Source organism: Mustelus asterias, chromosome 8 (genome assembly GCF_964213995.1).
Source record: "Mustelus asterias chromosome 8, sMusAst1.hap1.1, whole genome shotgun sequence".
Taxonomy (NCBI): domain Eukaryota; kingdom Metazoa; phylum Chordata; class Chondrichthyes; order Carcharhiniformes; family Triakidae; genus Mustelus; species Mustelus asterias.
In genome coordinates, this window is record NC_135808.1 from 49,531,021 (window position 1) to 49,552,979 (window position 21,959).

Here is a 21,959-nt window from a genome sequence, read left to right on the forward strand (position 1 = left end):
TCCATTCAGCCCCTTGAGCTTGCTCCACCATTCGGTATGATCATTGCTAACCTGATTGTGGCCTCAACTCCACGTACCTTCCTGCCCCGATGACCTTTGGCGACTTTGTCAATGAAGAACCAATTTAATTCAGCTTTTAAAATATTCAGTGACTTTGCCACCAATGCTCTCTGAAGAAGAGTTCCACAGACTAAGGACTAACTGAGAGAAAAAAAAATCTTCACTTCTGAATTAAATGGGATATCCTTTTTTTTAAAAATTGTGTCCCAAGTTCTAGCCTCTCCCACAAGGGGAAACCTCCTTTCAGCATCTGCCAAGTCCAATGCCCTCAGGACCTTGCATGTTTCAATAAGATCACCTCTCATTCTTCTAAACTCCAATGGATACAGGCCCAGCCCTTCCTCATAGAATAACCCTCTCATTCTATGAATTGGTCGAGGGAGCCTTCTCTGAACTGCTTCCAATAGAATTATTTCCTTTTTAAAAAATGAGAGCAAAACTGGGGTGGCACGGTTCGCACAGTGGTTGGCACTGCTGCCTCACAACTCCAGGGACCTGGGTTCAATTCCGGCCTCGGGTGACTGTCTGTGTGGAGTTTGCACATTCTCCCCGTGTCTGCGTGGGTTTCCTCCAGGTGCTCCAGTTTCCTCCCACAGTCCAAAAATGTGCAGGTTAGGTTGATTGGCCATGGTAAATTGCCCCTTAATGTTCGGGGGATTAGGAGGGTAAATATGGGGATATGGGTGGGATTGTTTTTGGTGCAGGCTCGATGGGCCAAATGGCGGCCTCCTGCACTGTAGATTCTATGATTCTATAAAACTGTACACAGTACTCTCGATATGGTCTCACCAAGAGCTCTTATTTTGTACAATAACCTTTGAGTGGCATGTTGTTAGATGCTTTCTGGAAATCTAAGTACAGCACTTCCAGGGTTTACTCAGAGGGATTTATTTATTGGCAGCTATTTGGGAATGTGCTACATACTGGAATCTAATTGAGCGCTTCAGGTGGTTTATATGTAGAGTGTGTGTATATATTATAATATGTAGCAAAGCATCCTTTTCTATTCCATTCCTTTTGTAATAAATGAGAACATTAATTTGTTTCCCTAATCACTTTCTGTACCTGCATTCTAACTAAATGTGATTCATGTACCAGGACACCCAGATCCCTCTGTACCTCTCTTCATTTAAATAAAATGCTGCCTTTTTGTTCTTCCTACTAAAGTGGACAAGTTCACATTTTTTCACAGTATTACCCCATCTCCCAAATTTCTTTAAACTATCTATAACCCATTGCAGATCCATTCTGTCTTCACAGCTTACTTTCCTCCCTATCTTTGTGTCATTAGCAAATTTAGCAGCCTACATTTGGTCCCTTCATTCAAGTCATTGATATAGATTGTAAATAGTTGAGGCCCCAGAAATGATCCCTGTGGCACTCCACTGGTTACAGCTTGACAATCCAAAAATGACCCATTTATCCCTACCCTCTGTTTCCTGTTAGCTAACCGATCCTCAGTCCATGTTAATATGTTACCCCTCACACCATGGACTGGAATATAATTGAGGGGTTTGGGTGATTTACATATAGAATAACATACCTGAGAGTGAGTTACAGATTGGAATCTAATCGAGGGGTTCGGGGTGGTTTTTATATAGAATATTGGACACCCGGGAGTGAGTTACAGACTGGAATCTAATCGGGATTCAGGGTGATTTATATATAATTACAGATACCCGGGAGTGAGTTACAGACTGGAATCTAATCGGGATTCAGGGTGATTTATATATGTATATAGTTACAGATACCCGGGAGTGAGTTACAGACTGGAATCTAATCGGGATTCGGGGTGATTTATATATATATATATATATGGGTGGGTTTCCTCCGGGTGCTCCGGTTTCCTCCCACAGTCAAAAGATGTGCGGGTTAGGTTGATTGGCCAGGTTAAAAATTGCCCCTTAGAGTCCTGAGATGCGTAGGTTAGTGGGATTAGTGGGTAAATATGTGGGGGTAGGGCCTGGGTGGGATTGTGGTCGGTGCAGACTCGATGGGCCGAATGGCCTCCTTCTGCACTGTAGGGTTTCTATGATTTCTATGATATATATATATATATATTACAGATACCCGGGAGACTGGAATCTAATCGAGGAGTTTGAAGGATTTATATATAGAATAACAGATACCGGGAGTGAGTTACAGACTGGAATCTAATCGGGATTCGGGGTGATTTACCGGGAGTGAGTTACAGACTGGAATCTAATCGGGATTCAGGGTGATTTACCGGGAGCGAGTTACAGACTGGAATCTAATCGGGATTCGGGGTGATTTACCGGGAGCGAGTTACAGACTGGAATCTAATCGGGATTCGGGGTGATTTATATATAATTGCAGATACCCGGGAGTGAGTTACAGACTGGAATCTAATCGGGATTCGGGGTGATTTATATATAATTACAGATACCCGGGAGTGAGTTACAGACTGGAATCTAATCGAGGAGTTTGAAGGATTTATATATAGAATAACAGATACCGGGAGTGAGTTACAGACTGGAATCTAATTATGGGGTGGGCGGAGTCCCACGCCCTGTGATGTTCGTAGAAGAATATTTGTATCAGGCATTGTTCTGAAATGACTGCCTGCTTTATATGGAAAGCAGCTGCAGGCGGTAATGGGGAGTCTGGAGAGTGTACTTTGTGACTGACGAAATGAAATAATAATGACCTATCCTGTCATCTGAAATTCCTTGCGAGAGTCACAGTTTTATGGAGGCTTCTGGGGTGTGGGGAAATTATGACCTGTATAGTTTGGACTTTTTCCCTCGTATCTGTCCTGTCTGGATTATGTTTTCTTCGTGCAGGCCAAACTAAAAGAAGTATCCTCATTCTCTGCTTCAGGTGTTACATTACCAAGATCTAACAATTAACTCTGTATGAGTTTCCATTACTTACTGGAAGACATTAAAGTCTAGATAGACATCAAGGGATGGGGATAGTGCAGAAAACTGCCATTGAGTAGAAGTTCAGTCCTGATCTAGGCTCGAGGGGCCGAATGGTCGTCTGCTCCTATTTTCTATCCAACCTTGTTCGCTTTCCATTTCAGAGCATTTAAGATTCTATGTTGCTGGACACTTGCACACTGAGTAGCCTATTCTTTCAGACTAATTTGCTGATAAAATCATTTTACACATTCACGCAACAGTCAAGCTTGCATTCGCAGGCAGTTGGGTTTGAAAATAAAAGCAATGTCTTGGGAAAGAAAATTCAAATTGGAAAACCTATTGGGGACAATAATCAATGAAGAAAAGAATTGATATCCAGGCCAGCTGGAAGTATTCATTCTGAAATGCCAGAAATGCATTTCCCTTCCCTTTACTCTCAGCCGATAACTTATACCAGTGCCCAGTGATCTGGGTCACAAATCATAATGTAGAATGACCACTCCTCTCCCGCTGTCCTCGTGACCGTTGCCACTGTAACCCTTTCAGGGGCGAGTAATCTGATAGGAGGTTCCCAGTTGTGTGAATGGCATCAGGTACCCAGCCTCTGTCTCCTTGCCCCGGGGTCCCTTCCTTGTTTCCATGAAACACTTGAGAGATACTCCAGTCATCTGTTTTGAGCAGGCCCCATTTTAAATACAAATCCCTATGCCAACTGGTGGTGGCATCATGATGCCACTGTGCCTCCCACCTCTGCTTCAACCCACACCACAGAATGCTGCCAGTGTGGCACAGGAAGCCATTTACTATCCCAAAAGGACATTGCATACAGCAGATTGGTCAGAAGGGAGGTTTCTGAGGCTCAGGTAGGTGGGTGGCTCAACAGTGTCAGCAGCATCCCTCATAGCAGTGGCCCCAAGATAATTTCTTGCAGAATTTGATTTACTATTGTCACATGTATTAGCATACAGTGAAAAGTATTGCTTCTTGCGCGCTACACCGACAAAGCATACCGTACATAGAGAAGGAAAGGAGAGGGTGCAGAATGTAGGATTACAGTCATAGCTAGGATCAACTTTATTATAAGATAGGTTCATTCAGAAGTTTGAAGGCAGCAGGAAAGAAGCTGTTCTTGAGTCGATTGGTATGTGACCTCAGACTTTTGTATCTTTTTCCCAACGGAAAAAGGTGGAAGAGAGAATGTCCAGGGTGCATGGGGTCCTTGATCATGCTGGCTGCTTTTCCAAGACAGCGGGAAGTGTAAACAGAGTCAATGGATGGGAGGCTTCTTTTGAGTGATGGTCTGGGCTTTGTTCATGACCCTTTGTAGTTTCTTGCAGTCTTGGACAGAGCAGGTGTCATACCAAGCTGTGATACAACCAGAAAGAGTGCTTTCTATGCTGCATTTGTAAAAGTTGGTGAGAGTTTTTTTTATTCATTTGTGAGACATGGGTGTTGCAGGCTGGCCAGCATTTATTGCCCACCCCTAGTTGCCCAAGGATAGTTGCAAGTCCACCACGTTGCTGTGGCTCTGGAGTCACAGGTAGGCTAGACCGGGTAAGAACGGCAGTTTTTGTTCGTTCCCTAAAGAACATTAGTGAACCAGATGGGTTTTTCCGACATTCGACAATGGTTTCGTGGTCATCAGTAGATTCTTAATTCCAGATATTTTTTTATTGAATTCAAATTCCACCGCCTGCCGTGGTGGGATCCGAACCCGGGTCCCCAGAACATTAGTTAAGTTTCTGGATTAATTATCTAGCAATAATGCCACTAGGCCATCACCTCCCCTAAAGTCATAGCAGACGGCCAAATTTCCTTAGCATCCTGAGAAAGTAGAAGCGTTGGTGAGCTGTCGTAACTATAGCATTGGCGTGGAGGGACCAGGTTGTTGGTGATCTGGACACCTAGAAACTTGAAGCTCTCGACCATTTCCACTTCACCCCTGTTGATGTAGACGGGGGCATGTCCTCCACTGTGCTTCCTGAAGTCAATGACTATCTCTTTCGTATTACTGGCATTAAGGGAGAGATTATTATCATCGCACCGGTTCACCAGATTCTCTATATCTTTCCTGTATTCCGTCTCATCATTGTTTGAGATCCAACCCACTATGGTGGTGTCATCGGCAAACCTGAAAATCTACTTGGAGGGATTGAATTCATATGCTGAAAATATGTAGAAGGCGTAAAAAACCACAAGTCCCCTGGTTTTCACAGTTGTCTGTTTGTGGATTGTCTTACTGACTAGTGTCTTGAGCAGGCTACTGTCACATATGATAAATGAATTCTGGAACGGCCTGTTGGGGTTAAAACAAATGAGGCCCTTCCTTTCTCTCTAACCTTCATGATCCTTGCATCCCTCTAATTCGGACCTTTTGTTTATCGCTGCTTTCTTCACCCCACTATTGGTGGCCGTGCCTTCAGCTCTCCCTTGGTCTATGCACCTTAACATCTCCGCCTTGCTTCAGGACACTGCTCCAAATGTCTCTTTCTTTGCGTGTTGGGAGTACATATTTTACAGTGCAAGTTCAGACAGACCTGCAATCTGATTCTTAACATGATGTGGAGATGCCGGCGTTGGACTGGGATAAGCACAGTAAGTAGTCTCTCAACACCAGGTTAAAGTCCAACAGGTTTATTTGGTAGCACAAGCTTTCGGAGCACTGCCCCTTCATCAGGTGGGTGGGAGTTGTGTTCACAAACAGGGCATATATAGACACAAACTCAATTTACAAGATAATGGTTGGAATGCGAGTTTTTACAGGTAATCAAGTCTTAAAGGTACAGACAATGTGAGTGGAGAGAGGGTTAAGCACAGGTTAAAGAGATGTGTATTGTTTCCAGACAGGACAGTTAGTGAGATTTTGCAAGCCCAGGCAAGTCGTGGGGGTTACAGATAGTGTGACATAAACCCAAGATAAGAAGGATGTGGAAGCGCTGGAAAGAGTGCAGAGGAGATTTACCAGGATGCTGCCTGGTTTGGAGGGTAGGTCATATGAGGAAAGGTTGAGGGAGCTAGGGCTGTTCTCTCTGGAGCGGAGGAGGCTGAGGGGAGACTTAATAGAGGTGTATAAAATGATGAAGGGGATAGATAGAGTGAACGTTCAAAGACTATTTCCTCGGGTGGATGGAGCTATTACAAGGGGGCATAACGAGAGGGTTCATGGTGGGAGATATAGGAAGGATATCAGAGGTAGGTTCTTTACGCAGAGAGTGGTTGGGTGTGGAATGGACTGCCTGCAGTGATAGTGGAGTCGGACACTTTAGGAACATTTAAGCGGTTATTGGATAGGCACATGGAGCACACCAGGATGATAGGGAGTGGGATAGCTTGATCTTGGTTTCAGATAAAGCTCGGCACAACATCGTGGGCCGAAGGGCCTGTTCTGTGCTGTACTGTTCTATGTTCTATGTTCAAGATCCCGGTTGAGGCTGTCCTCGTGTGCGGAATTTGGCTATCAGTCTCTGCTCAGCAATTCTGCGTTGTCGTGTGTTCTGAAGGCCGCCTTGGAGAACACTTACCTGAAGATCAGAGGCTGAATGCCCGTGACTGCTGAACTTGTGTTCATGTCACACTATCTGTGACCCCCAAGACTTGCCTGGGCTTGCAAAATCTCACTGATTGTCCTGGCTGGAGACAATACACATCTCTTTAACCTGTGCTTAACCCTCTCTCCACTCACATTGTCTGTGCCTTTAAGACTTGATTACCTGTAAAGAGTCGCATTCCAACCATTATCTTGTAAATTGAGTTTGTGTCTTTATATGCCCTGTTTGTGAACACAACTCCCACTCACCTGATGAAGGGGCAGTGTTCCGAAAGCTTGTGCTACCAAATAAACTTGTTGGACTTTAATCTGGTGTTGTGAGACTTCTTACTGATTCTTAACATCCCGTGGCTCAGGGAATGACGGAGGCTGTTACTGAGGTGAACTAACAAAGGGAACAGTGTGGATAAGACAAGTCACAGCCTGAACCAATGAAGAAGGACAATTCAGAGCAGAAATCCAGCACTCAAGTTGATGAACGTGCAGCAAAAGTGAAGAGGGAAATCTCACAATAACGCAGAAGGCTGGTGGCATTTTTAATTTTGACTTGACCCAATAAAATCAGGTCACGGAGGACAGAAATTTCTATCTCTGCCATGATATTCTTTGTAAAGTGACTGGCTGTGGGGTCTCTCTCGCTCTCCGTGGGACCTTACTATGGGATGTATGATTCCTTTTTCTCAAGTGTCTCAGGTGAGGTTGTAATGCAATGTGGAAATCTGAGTTCTTGGACGGTGCAAGAATTGCAGGCTGCCAGACTTTACCCCTTTGCCGATGGTTGACTCCCTTTGCCAGCTTGAGTTGCAACTCGATTTTCAAGTTGACACCACCATTGTGGGTTGAATCTCAAACAATGACGACATGCAGTGCAGGAAAGAGATAGAAAATCTGGTGAACTGGTGCGACAACAATAATCTCTCCCTCAATGTCAAAGCGAAGGAGATAGTCATCGACTTCAGGAAGCATAGTGGAGGGCATGCCCCGATCTATATCAATGGGGACAAAGTAGAAATGGGCGACAGCTTCAAGTTTTTAGATGTCCAGATCACCAACAATCTGTCCTGGTCCCTCCATGCTGATGCAATTGTTAAGAAACCCCACAAAAGCCTCTGCTTTCTCAGGAGACTAAGGAAATTTGGCATGTCCACTACAACTCTTATCAAATTCTACAGATGCACCATAGAAAGCATTCCTTCTGGTTGTATCACAGCTTGGTATGGCACCTGCTCTGTCCAAGTCCACAAGAAACTACAAAGGGTCATGAATGAAGCCCAATCCATCACTCAAACCAGCCTCCCACCCATTGACTTTAACTGCACTTCCCTCTGTCTCGGAAAAGCAGCAGCATAATCATGGACCTCACGCACCCCTGACATTCTCTGTTCCACCTTCTTCCATCGGGAAAAAGATACAAAAGTCTGAGGTCACTTACCAACTGACTCAAAAATCGACTACTTCTCTGCTTTTGAATGGACCTACCTCACATTAAGTTGATCTTTCACTACACCCTAACTATGACTGTAACACTACCTCCTGCGGTCTGTCCTTTCCTTCTCTATGTACGGTATGCTTTGTCTGTATAGCATATGAAACAATGCTTTTCATTGTATACTAATACATGTGACAATAATAAATCACATTTTTAAAAAAAGCAAAAGGTTTGATGTCGGTATCCCCGACAGTAAGTGATTATGTTGTTGCAGTAGAGGCAGGCCAGGCCCAGCTTGCTCCAGTTGGAGAGCTTCCCAAATACTGTCCCTGTGCGTTGTTTGTTGCCCTCGCCTGTTGAGCTGTGTTGTGTTCTATTGCAGGTGTGGTGCTCAGCAGTGCTGCACAGAGCGTGCTAAGCAGGCCCATGCAGAGGAAGCTGGTTACACTGGTTCACTGTCAGCTGGTGGAAGAAGAAGGCCGAATCCGGGCAATGAGAGCTGCCCGCTCGCTGGGGGAGCGCACTGTCACTGAGCTCATCCTTCAACATCAAAACCCACAGCAACTGTCATCCAATCTCTGGGCAGCTGTCAGAGCCAGAGGCTGCCAATTTCTTGGACCAGGTACAGTACTGAATGGCTGTTGGCTCTAAGGCTCCCTGTATATACTCCCACTTCAGGATATTAGACACTGCACTGAAGATCCAACGAACTTCAGAGTTAGAAGCAATATTTGATAGGACCAATCTCCTCTTGTTTCATTTGTTTTAAAATCATGTCCTATAATTTTAGAATTCGCACATAGGTGAACTGGGAATTTGGCAGAATCAAATAAACTGTAATATTGAGGGTATGTAAATATAAATTTGATAATTCAGTCGTGATTAGAGGAACTGGAGGATTGAGCAGGATTGGAAGAATTGGTGGATGAAGCGATATTTGAAGGGAATGAAGGCTGAGGGGATCAGAGGACTGGGGATGGGGGACTCAGAGGGAGTGGAGGATGGGGTGGAATCAAAACGAGGGGGGGGATCGGAGGGACTGGAGGACACGGAGGGAGTGGAGGGCGGGGCGGAGTTGGAGGGAGTGGAGGACGGGGCGATTGGAGGGAGTGGAGGACGGGGCGATTGGAGGGAGTGGAGGACGGGGCGATTGGAGGGAGTGGAGGACGGGGCGATTGGAGGGAGTGGAGGACGGGGCGATTGGAGGGAGTGGAGGACGGGGCGATTGGAGGGAGTGGAGGACGGGGCGATTGGAGGGAGTGGAGGACGGGGCGATTGGAGGGAGTGGAGGACGGGGCGATTGGAGGGAGTGGAGGACGGGGCGATTGGAGGGAGTGGAGGACGGGGCGATTGGAGGGAGTGGAGGACGGGGCGATTGGAGGGAGTGGAGGACGGGGCGATTGGAGGGAGTGGAGGACGGGGCGATTGGAGGGAGTGGAGGACGGGGCGATTGGAGGGAGTGGAGGACGGGGCGATTGGAGGGAGTGGAGGACGGGGCGATTGGAGGGAGTGGAGGACGGGGCGATTGGAGGGAGTGGAGGACGGGGCGATTGGAGGGAGTGGAGGACGGGGCGATTGGAGGGAGTGGAGGACGGGGCGATTGGGAGGGAGTGGAGGACGGGGCGATTGGAGGGAGTGGAGGACGGGGCGATTGGAGGGAGTGGAGGACGGGGCGATTGGAGGGAGTGGAGGACGGGGCGATTGGAGGGAGTGGAGGACGGGGCGATTGGAGGGAGTGGAGGACGGGGCGATTGGAGGGAGTGGAGGACGGGGCGATTGGAGGGAGTGGAGGACGGGGCGATTGGAGGGAGTGGAGGACGGGGCGATTGGAGGGAGTGGAGGACGGGGCGATTGGAGGGAGTGGAGGACGGGGCGATTGGAGGGAGTGGAGGACGGGGCGATTGGAGGGAGTGGAGGACGGGGCGATTGGAGGGAGTGGAGGACGGGGCGATTGGAGGGAGTGGAGGACGGGGCGATTGGAGGGAGTGGAGGACGGGGCGATTGGAGGGAGTGGAGGACGGGGCGATTGGAGGGAGTGGAGGACGGGGCGATTGGAGGGAGTGGAGGACGGGGCGATTGGAGGGAGTGGAGGACGGGGCGATTGGAGGGAGTGGAGGACGGGGCGATTGGAGGGAGTGGAGGACGGGGCGATTGGAGGGAGTGGAGGACGGGGCGATTGGAGGGAGTGGAGGACGGGGCGATTGGAGGGAGTGGAGGACGGGGCGATTGGAGGGAGTGGAGGACGGGGCGATTGGAGGGAGTGGAGGACGGGGCGATTGGAGGGAGTGGAGGACGGGGCGATTGGAGGGAGTGGAGGACGGGGCGATTGGAGGGAGGGGAGGACGGGGCGATTGGAGGGAGGGGAGGGAGGGGAGAACGGGGGGAATCGGAATCGGAGGGAGTGGAGGCCGGGGGGGGAATCGGAGGGAGTGGAGGATGGGAGGGGATCGGAGGGAGTGGAGGATGGGGCAAGACTGGAGTTTGGCTGGCATTGGAGGTAATATTGGAAGAGCAGCTACTGTTTGCCAAATACAGAATTCAAAGTGGTCAGTAATCAGCGAGTGTGATTAATTTTTGCAATCTTGGTTTAATAATCTCTTTGATGCCCAGCTATGCAGGAAGAAGCCCTCAAACTTGTCTTACTTGCACTGGAAGATGGCTCCGCACTCTCCAGAAAAGTTTTGGTACTGTTTGTCGTCCAGAGACTGGAACCTCGATTTCCTCAAGCCTCAAAGACCAGCATTGGACATGTGGTTCAGCTGCTGTACAGAGCGTCCTGTTTCAAAGTAAGTCTTTGGCCCCAGTTGCAATGCGCAGATTGAAGGTCACTGATTTAAATTAAGGGCATTTGCCATGCCAAATGGTTAATCTGATCTGTGATCTGTATTGTTGACATGCATAAAGGGCAGCATTTCAAAGGTTTGCTGATGGCACAGTGCTCAATAATGCTGCAGTTCACATCTCTGCTGACCTCACCAGCATCCCTCTCAACCTCTCCAGTGCCTTTGATTTGTCATGCTGTGTGTCTGCTATCCAGTTTTGGAGGAGCGGAAGTTTCCTGCACCTAAACACTGGGGGTGATTTTCAACCCACGTTCATCATCAAAGAGAACGGTGACGTGGGCAGAAAATACAAAGAGAATCGAGAAACACAATCCTTGGTGGTGAGATCGCATTTCCTGATGTTCCCCACCCCTCACCAGTGACATAAGAACATAAGAAATAGGAGCAGGAGTAGGCCATCTAGCCCCTCGAGCCTGCCCCGCCATTCAATAAGATCATGGCTGATCTGACGTGGATCAGTACCACTTACCCGCCTGATCCCCATAACCCTTAATTCCCTTACCGATCAGGAATCCATCCATCCGCGCTTTAAACATATTCAGCGAGGTAGCCTCCACCACCTCAGTGGGCAGAGAATTCCAGAGATTCACCACCCTCTGGGAGAAGAAGTTCCTCCTCAACTCTGTCTTAAACCGACCCCCCTTTATTTTGAGGCTGTGTCCTCTAGTTTTAACTTCCTTACTAAGTGGAAAGAATCTCTCCGCCTCCACCCTATCCAGCCCCCGCATTATCTTATAAGTCTCCATAAGATCCCCCCTCATCCTTCTAAACTCCAACGAGTACAAACCCAATCTCCTCAGCCTCTCCTCATAATCCAAACCCCTCATCTCCGGTATCAACCTGGTGAACCTTCTCTGCACTCTCTCCAATGAGATTCCCACCCAGCCCAAGGGGCGCAAAGGTAAATATCACCTCGGGCCGGTGGGGGGGGGGAGGGGAGTCTGGACAGTGCCCTGGCACAGCCCCTTGACAGGTTGGCACTGCCAGGAAGAGTGCGAGGCCATTGAGGTGGGAACATGCAGACACGGGAAGGGATGTAGCGGGGGGGGGGGGAGCGCCGGATTCCTCTGTGAGGGTGCCCTTTAAAAATGGTACAGCAAGACTGGGAGCAATCGTGGTAGGTCTTTCTCTCTTTCTGTCTCTGTTTAAGCCTTAGTTATGAATAAGGTTGCTTTTAATTTGAGCCTTTCGCATAGGCTTCATTGCTACCAGTGCCTGCCCCAGTTGCTATTGTTGTGAAACTGCTATACTTTCCTATACAGCTTACAAGTTGGCATCAGTATGAGTCTATATTTTGCTACTGATTTTTTTTTTGTTTTAGTTGGAAGGTTTGCTTGTGTAGTGCCGCCTTTTCTGTGAGAGCTTCTCTGATTATAATGCACTGATGACACCTTGTGTCCCCATGGCACTGACAGACTTGGGTTTATAGCTAAATGTACCTGAGTGGAAAGTGAATGGATGTTTTCAATTAATGGAGGGTGAGTACTAAGAGATCAATATATTCTATATATTGATCTCTTAGTACCCACTAATATATATAATGTATATAAATATATTCTATATATGGGTACTTTCAACATCAATATATTCTATATATAAGGAAATTATTGGATATTTATAGCTAAACCCTCACAGGGCAGATTATAAATTTACAATTCTTGACCATTTGAGATGAATGTTTAAATCACAATAGTTGGAGATTTCATAGAATCCCTACAGTGCAGAGGGAGGCTATTCGATCCATCGAGTCTGCACCGACAGCAATCCTACACAGGCCCTATCCCCGCAACCCCACGTATTTGCCCAGCTAATTTCCCTGGCATTAAAGGGCAATTTAGCATGGCCAGTCAACCTAATCCGCACATCTTTGGACTGTGGGAGGAAACCCACACAGACAGACACGGGACGAAAATGCAAATACCACACAGTCACCCGAGGCCAGAATTGAACCTGCTGCCCTGGAGCTGTGAGGCAGCAGTGCTAACCACTGTGCCACCGTGCCGCCCCAAAAGCTTGCAGCACAGTGAACTGTGATTTGGAAGCACCGCTTGAAAAAGGCGATGAAAACTGATTCAATTCGAACTTTCAAGAGAGAATTGGATGAATAGTTGGTTAGGAAATTTTACAGGGCTATTGGCAAAGAGTGGAAGAGCAGGATTAATTGGAAAGTTCTACCACAGGCACAATGGGCTAAATGGATTCCTCTGCGCTGTTAGATTTAGTTAGAACTGGAACAAATTCCCTCACTGTTTCTGAGCCTGTATTTAATGGTTACTCTGTTTCTGAGCCCGTTGTTAAGAACTCCGCTGATATTACCTGCAAGAGTGTCTCAAAACCCCAAAGGATAACTTGAAACACTGGTTCTTAGTGGTATATATTTGTTTGGAATAACATGAGGAATCATTTACGATCCAGTGAGGAACCAGTCCGGTTGTTGTGTAAACAATTAATAAAGAGTATTTATTAAAGTAAAAGAAAAGCACAGAAGATTAATATACATTATGATACTTAAGTACATTAATAACTAAACACACCATTTCATCTGAAATTCCCTCTTGTTCCCAAAATATACTCACATTCCCTGAACTCACTGAGACACCCCTTTTCCCAAACAGCATGATAAATCTCAGTCAAATTCAGCTAATCGTTACCACACAACACAGCTTAGATGACCAAATCATTTTGTACAAAGGCACAAACTGTGCCTATTGGAGGAGAATATCTGCAATCTGCCATGGCTCTCAATGTTAGATGGAACAGGCCTCTGTCTGAACATTGGATGGAAACTATCCTGCTTCCCCAATGACGGTGCTCGAGTTATATTGTTCAGTTTCTTTGATGTTCCATCCTGTGAATTGGGTTGTCTGCATCTCTCAAATTCCTTGCCTTTAGAAATGATCATCTGCCGAACTCTGGTAAACAGTTTATCTGATATGGCAATTCACACTTCAATTTCTTAAGACGCCTGCTAATCATGTTACTGGCCAAATTGCATTTCATTATTCCCCTAGAGGCAAGCTTGTTTGTTTTGTTTTCATCTAAAGTTCAACTGTTAACCTCGTTAACTTCCCAAATTTCCAAACACCGTACTTAATGATTACTATGTTTCTAAGCCCGTGTTTAATGCTAACCATTTCTGAGCCTGTATCTAGTGGTTACTGTTTCTGAGCATGTGTTTAATGGTTACTGTGTTTCTGAGCATGTGTTTAACAGTTAGTGTTTCTGAGCCTGTGTTTAATGGTTACTATGTTTCTAAGCCTGTGTTTAATGCTAACTGTTTCTGAGCCTGTGTTTAATGGTTACTATGTTTCTGAGCCTGCGTTTAATGGTTACTCTGTTTCTGAGCCCGCGTTTAATGGTTACTCTGTTTCTGAGCCTGTGTTTAATAGTTATTCACTGATGCAGGTCACAAAGAGAGATGAAGATTCTTCCCTGATGCAGCTAAAGGAAGAGTTTCGGACATATGAAGCACTACGACGGGAACATGACTCACAGATTGTGCAGATTGCCATGGAAGCTGGCCTTCGCATTGCTCCCGACCAGTGGTCCTCCCTACTTTATGGAGACCTGTCACACAAATCTCACATGCAATCTATTATTGACAAGGTATGGCAAGTTATCAGGGACATGGAGATAAATGCATGGCAATCTCCTGAGGCGTCCTGCCCAACTAATGGGAAAATCCATTTATATGTATGCCCCATATCTCTGAAAGAGCATCCCACATGCAGCCAGGTTGAGTAGGAAATGTTGGGCTCAGGTTGAGTAAGAAATGTTGATCACTTCTCTAGGAGAGTTCACTGCCACGGGACCTTTAACATCCATTAAATAGATTTAGTTGCATTTTTTTTATTTGTTCCCTAAAGGATATGAGTGAACCAGATGGGTTTTACAACAATTAACAATGGTTTCATGGTCATCATTAGACTTTTAATTTCGGATTTTTATTGAATTTAAATTGGTGGGATTTGAACCCAGGTCCCCAAAGCAACACCCTGGGTCTCTAGATTGCTAGTCTAGTGACAATACCACTACACCAGTGACTGCCCTTCCATTAATTGTGTCTTACCAACAGAATGCACTCTGAATCACGTCATGGTTACATCTTTGCATTCCTTTTTAGGAATACTAAAGTCATTAGTTTAACAACTAATAAGATCAAGATTCCCTACTATGGTTTACATGGTGCATTTTCAGATATGAGAATAACGGGCGGCACGGTAGCACAGTGGTTAGCACTGCTGCCCCACCGCTCCAGGGACCTGGGTTTGATTCCTGGCTTGGGTCGCTATCTGTGTGAAGTTTGCATATTCTCCCCGTGTTTATGTGGGTATCCTCTGGGTGCTCCAATTTCCTCCCACAGTCCAAAGATGTGTGGGTTAGGTGCATTGGCCATGCTAAATTGCCACTTAGTGTCCTGGGATGCGTAGGTTAGAGGGATTAGCGGGGTAAATATGTGGAGTTACGGGCATAGAGCCTAGGTGGGATTGTTGGTGCAGACTCGATGGGCCGAATGGCCTCCTTCTGCACTGTAGGATTTCTTTGAATATTTTGGCTTTACCTTGTGGAATCAGGGTGAAGTTACTTTTTTGTCAAGAGATTAAATGAGTTGATGAGACTCCGCTATAGTGTAATGAGGTGTGGAAGGGGATTAAGTGGGTGGTTGGAATCGATCATAGGGTAGAGTGTACATGGGGTGTGGGAGGAGCCTTTTCTGTGACTATAGGGCTTTTCTTGTCATTTGTGGATCTGTGGAATGGAGTCCCAGCAATTCATACTGTTTTGGCAAATTTAATGTGTGTGAACAGGACTGAATGTGATCAGGGTAAGCTGTTTTTTATGTTCGTTTTATATATGTATAATTTACTTCAGCCCGTAGAAATGCATGTGCAGTGGCACTAAATCAGGATTCAATCACTAACATTAAATTAATTTTTTCCTTTGTATTGCTGTGTAAATAGTGCATGATGATGGAGAGCAGGACACATTCGTTTGAAGGGTAGAGGCTAGTAGACAACTGCCTGTTTCTGTAATCGATGTTCTTTGTGTCTTACTGTTAGAGCCAGATTTCCCTGGGATTGTTTGGAATTTTTTCTCACTTGTGCTGTTAGATAAGTAATGTGAAACTCGTTTCTGAAGGTCAGTTGTAATCATTCTTCCTTCTGTGCTGTTTCCTCTCAGTTGCAGACACCGGCCTCCTTTGCACAAAGTGTTCAGGAGCTAACGATTGCCCTGCAACGAACCGGAGACCCTGCCAATCTGAACCGACTTCGGCCACACCTGGAGTTGCTGGCCAACATTGACCCCAGTCCAGGTATTGGAATAAAAGTGTCCTACACAAACCCAGCTCTGATTCAGACACACTGGAGAAGCACACATACCCAATATCAACAACTTGCATTTAGATATGGCCTTTAACATAATAAAATACCTCGAGATGCTTCAGAAGAGCATTAACAAATGTTGACACTGAATCACGTGAGGAAATTACTTGGCCAAGTGGAATCACAATTTTTTTAAAAATTCATTCGTGGGACATGGGCATCGCTGGTTGGCCAGCATTTATTGCCCATCCCTAGTTGCCCTTGACAAGGTGATGGTGAATTGCCTTTTTGAATCGCTGCACTCCACGTGCTGTGGTTTGACCCACAATGCCATTAGGGAGGTAATTCAGGATTTTAACCCATCGACTGCAAAGGAAAGTGATATATTTCCAAGTCAGGACAGTGAGTAACTTGGAGGTGGTGGTGTTCTCATGTATCTGCCGCCTTTGTCATTCTAGATGGAAGTGGTTGTGGGTTTGGGAAGTGCAGTCTAAGGATCTTAAGGAATCTTTTCTTTATTCATTCATGGCATGTTGGTCAGGATTTGTTGCCCTTCCTTAATTGCCCTTGAACTGAGTGTCTCACTCGGCCATTTCAGAGGGCAGTTAAGAGTCAAACACATCGCTGTGGGACTGGAATCACATGTAGGCCAGACCAAGTAAGGATGGTAGATTTCCTTCCCTAATCTTCCCTTACAACAATTGGTGGTAGTTTTGTGGTCACCACTACAAGCTTTCAACTTCAGATCTCATCAATTGAATTTAAATTCCACCAGTTGTCAGGGTGGTATTTGAACCCGTGTCCCCAGAGATTTAACCTGAGTCTCTGGATTAGTGGTCCTGTGACTTTACCACCAGGCCACCATTTCTCCACCTCCACCCAAGTTTGAGTTTTAAGGGTTGGATTAAAGGAAGAAACAGCTAGAGAGATGTTTGTGTGTGTGGTGAGATGCCTGAAGCTAGAATTAGAGGAGCACTGGGATCTAAGTATTAAGTGGCTGAACGAGATTACAAAGTCTTGGAGGGTTGAGTCCACTGAGGGATTTGAACTGAAGGATGATAAGTTTTAAACTGAAGCATGCCATTCCAATGGATATTGTGGAGCAGTGAACACACGAGTGATGGCTGAACAGGACTTGGGTCAAGTTAGGATATGGGCAGCGAAGATGTCAAAGGGTTTTTGGCTATTCTGTGACAGGTGATGTGAGCTTTGGCAGTTACCCAGTATTGGACCTCTTCACAACTCTCACCAGCTGCATATGTGAGAGGATTTTACAATGAAGTCTCAATTTCTTGTGCAGGGAAATCACAAAGTGATTGCTCACACATAGTGACCAAGCATTTCACTGACTCAGAGGCCTCCTTGTTAACTGCATTCCCATGAGCAAGGTATAATAACCACAGATGTTGCACAACCTCCCTCATAGCGACTGGTATGTGGCTGCTTTCATAAAGATCTAAATTTAAACATGCCTTGACTATGTCCACCCAGCTCATTTCAAACACACGCAAACATACCTCTTTAACCAATGCTTTAGTCACATGACCGAAGATGTGCTAAATTGTGTTTGACAATCCATCCTGTGAAGTGCCTTTGGATATTTTACTATTTTTAAAGGAGCTAGATCACATCCAGTTGTTATCATTGTTGTCCAGTCAGTGTGAGGATTCCCCCTGAGCTCAGTCTCCAGTCAGTGTGAGGATTCCCCCTGAGCTCGGTCTCCAGTCAGTGTGAGGATTCCCCCTGAGCTCAGTCTCCAGTCAGTGTGAGGATTCCCTCTGAGCTCAGTCTCCAGTCAGTGTGAGGATTCCCCCTGAGCTCAGTCTCCAGTCAGTGTGAGGATTCCCCCTGAGCTCAGTCTCCAGTCAGTGTGAGGATTCCCCCTGAGCTCAGTCTCCAGTCACTGTGAGGATTCGCCCTGAGCTCAGTCTCCAGTCAGTGTGAGGATTCGCCCTGAGCTCAGTCTCCAGTCAGTGTGAGGATTCCCCCTGAGCTCAGTCTCCAGTCAGTGTGAGGATTCCCTGGTCAGTTTGCGGGCTGTGCAGTGCTGTTGTACCTAGTTTTCTCTGTGTATAACTGCTCTATTTCATGTTTATTTGCAGATGCACCTCCTCCAACCTGGGAACAGCTAGAATGTGGCTTGGTGGCAGTAAAGACTGTAGTGCACGGTCTGGTGGATTTTATACAGAACCACAGCAAGAAAGGAACTGACCAGCAGCAGGTGAGGAAGCTGCAACCAACACCGAGTGCAGCGAGGGATTTTATTTGTTCTTGGTTTCTGTTTGAGCAATACCTTAATGATATTGTGGGCTGCTTAATTGACAAAGAATAATTGAGCATATTGAGCAGGCCTACAAGAAATGAAGAGCCGAATACTGCAGATGCTGGTGGTTCTGATGAAAGGTTATTGAGCTGAAATGTTAAATCTCGTTCCCTCTTCCCCAGATTCTGTTAGGCCTGCTGAATGTTTACAGCAATTTTTGTTTATCAGACCCTGCAAAATCCTATTTCCTGGACTGAAATTAATCTCCCCAGTCTGTACCTGTGTTCACTGACTCCCTGGTACTGCCGTTGCCTCCAAGTCAGAATATTTATCCTTCAACCTAAACCAAAAAGACCGATTTAGTCTTTATCACATTGCTGTTAATCAAAACTTAACTGCACACTCTCCCAACAACAGTATCACAGGCAATAAAATCTGTCAGTAGTCACTAGTACTATACATGCCTCATTTGTATCTTTAGTCCTTGCTCATAATGACGCAGCAGAGGTGAGCTAGTGGAAGCTGTGCCCCCTACTCTCTGATGGAACTCTGCAAGGCACTGCTTTTACACAATGCCATCAGGAAGTTGGTCTTACCATTTCGGAATTAAAGAAAATCCTACATAAGAAATAGGAGCAGGAGTAAATCATAAATGGTCTGGTCCATCATTCACTCAGATAATGGCTGGCAATTGGCCTTAACTCCACTTTCTCACCTACTCCCCTAAATCCTTTGATTCTCTCTGAAAGACCAAAGTTCTGCCCATCTCGGCCTTAATTATCCACAACCTCTGGGCTTGGGAATTTGAAAGATTCACAATCTTTTGATTGAAAGCATTTCTTCTCATCTCAGTCCTGAACAATTTCTCCTGAGGCTGTTAGCCCAACTTCTAGATTTCCCCGGGGAAACTGTTACTGGGTTTTTGGCTGTGAAGCCCTTTCAGTGAGATTGCCTCTCATACTCTCTAGAGTATATTTACTCAGCCTCTTCTCTTTGACAAACCCCCTCAACCCAAGAACCAATCTAGTGAAGCTTTGTACAGACTGCAAGGCAAATATATCCTTCCTTAGATATGCAGAGTATTCCAGATGTGGCCTCATTAAAGCCCAGTATAGTTGTCCCAATCCAGATGTGCAGTGATTGTTTTTCATTCATTTCACATCCTCAGGATGTTACAAAGAGCTTCAAACCCAGTTCATGAATAATAGTTGCTGATGTAATGTTGGAAAACACCAGTCAGATTCACCACAGTTCGATCCCCCAAACAGCAGTGTAATAGGCGCTGTCAAAGAACAATACAGCACAGGAACAGGCCCTTCGGCCCTCCAAGCCTGCGCCGCTCATGTGCCCACTAGACCATTCTTTTGTATCCCTCTATTCCCAGTCTGTTCATGTGGCTATCTAGATAAGTCTTAAACGATCCCAGCGTGTCCGCCTCAACCACCTTGCTTGGCAGTGCATTCCAGGCCCCCATCACCCTCTGTGTAAAATACGTCCCCCTGGCATCTGTGTTGAACCTTGCCCCCCTCACCTTGAACTCGTGACCCCTTGTGTTCGTCACCTCCGACCTGGGAAAAAGCTTCCCACTGTTCACTCTATCTATGCCCTTCATAATTTTATACACCTCTATTAGGTCGCTCCTCATCCTCCGTCTTTCCAGGGAGAACAACCCCAGTTTACCCAATCTCTCCTCATAGCTAAGACCCTCCATACCAGGCAACATCCTGGTAAACCTCCTCTGTACTCTCTCCAATGCCTCCACGTCCTTCTGGTAGTGTGGCGACCAGAACTGGACGCAGTATTCCAAATGTGGCCTAACCATCGTTCTATACAGCTGCAACATCAGACTCCAGCTTTTATATTCTATGCCCCGTCCAATAAAGGCAAGCATGCCATATGCCGCCTTGACCACCCTCTCCACCTGTGCTGCCACCTTTAAGGATCTGTGGACTTGTACACCCAGGTGCCTCTGTGTGTCTATACTCCTGATGGTTCTGCCATTTATTGTATAGCTCCCCCTTACATTATATCTACCGAAATGCATCACTTCGCATTTATCTGGATTAAATTCCATCTGCCATGTCTCCGCCCAATGTTCCAGCCTATCTGTATCCTGCTGTATTCTCTGACAATGTTCATCACTATCATAGAAATCATAGAAACTATCCGCAACTCCAGCAATCTTCATGTCGTCCGCAAACTTACTGATCACACCAGTTACATCTTCCTCCAAATCATTTATATATATCACAAACAGCAGAGGTCCCAGTACAGAGCCCTGCGAAACACCACTAGTCACAGACCTCCAACTGGAAAAAGACCCCTCCACTGCTACCCTCTGTCTTCTATGGCTAAGCCAGTTCTCCACCCATCTAGCTAGCTCACCTTTTATCCCGTGAAATTTAACCTTTTGCACCAGCCTGCCGTGAGGGACCTTGTCAAACACTTTACTAAGATCCATACAGACGACATCCACGGCCCTTCTCTCGTCAATCGTTTTTGTCACCTCCTCAAAAAACTCAACCAAATTTGTGAGGTCTGACCTCCCTCGTACAAAACCATGCTGTCTATTGTGAATGAGATTATTCAGTTCCAAATGCGCATATATCCTATCTCTAAGAATCTTCAACAACTTCCCCACCACAGACGTCAAGCTCACCGGCCTATAATTACCCAGGTTATCCTTGCTACCCTTCTTAAATAACGGGACCATATTTGCTATCCTCCAATCCTCTGGGACCTCACCTGTGAGAAGTTTAACAACACCAGGTTAAAGTCCAACAGGTTTATTTGGTAGCAAAAGCCACACAAGCTTTCGGAGCTCCAAGCCCCTTCTTCAGGTAAGTGGTCAGTTCAGGTCAGGTTCAGGTCAGTTTACTGTGTTTACCCCAGTCCAACGCCGGCATCTCCACATCATGACCTCACCTGTGTCCAGTGAAGAGACAAAGATTTCTGTTAGAGGCCCAGCAATTGCATCTCTTGCCTCCCTGAGGAGTCTAAGATAGATGCCATCCGGCCCTGGGGATTTGTCTGTCTTAATGTTTCCTAAAAAACCTAACACTCTCCCCCCCCCCCCCCCCCCCCCCCACTGTAATTGAGATTTTTTCTAACGGGTCACCACATCTCTCTGAGACAATACCAGTCAACATGTCCCTCTCCTTTTGTGAATACTGATGCAAAGTATTCGTTTAGGATCTCACCTACTTCCTTTGGTTCTAAGCATAATTCCCCTCCGTTGTCCCTGAGAGGTCCGATTCTTTCCCTAACAACCCTCTTGTTCCTAACGTATGTATAAAATGCCTTAGGATTCTCCTTAATCCTGTCTGCCAAGGACATTTCGTGACCCCTTTTTGCCCTTCTAAGTCCCTGTTTGAGTTCTTTTCTATTTTCTCTGTATTCCTCCAGTGCTCCATCTGTTTTTAGCTGCCTGGACCTCATGTATGCCTCTTTTTTCTTTTTGATTAGACTCACAATTTCAATGGTTATCCACGGCTCCCGAATCCTACCTTTCCTATCCTTCCTCTTTACAGGCACATGCCTGTCCTGCAGTCCTATCAACTGCTCCTTAAAAGATGCCCACATGCCAGATGTGGATTTACCCTCGAACA

At 46.1% G+C, this 21,959-nt stretch overlaps 1 protein-coding gene across 13 annotated transcripts in view; it reads left to right on the forward strand.

The window, feature by feature from the left end:
- LOC144497128 (roquin-1-like) overlaps positions 1–21,959 on the forward strand; it is a 180,095-nt gene that overhangs the window by 99,714 nt on the left and 58,422 nt on the right. For all 13 annotated transcript variants that reach the window (XM_078217931.1, XM_078217929.1, XM_078217932.1 and 10 more), the window contains 5 exons: positions 8,304–8,543; positions 10,532–10,707; positions 14,170–14,370; positions 15,946–16,078; positions 18,191–18,309. In XM_078217931.1, coding sequence (XP_078074057.1) covers positions 8,304–8,543; positions 10,532–10,707; positions 14,170–14,370; positions 15,946–16,078; positions 18,191–18,309 — 869 coding nt within the window. The remainder of the gene's footprint in view (positions 1–8,303; positions 8,544–10,531; positions 10,708–14,169; positions 14,371–15,945; positions 16,079–18,190; positions 18,310–21,959) is intronic.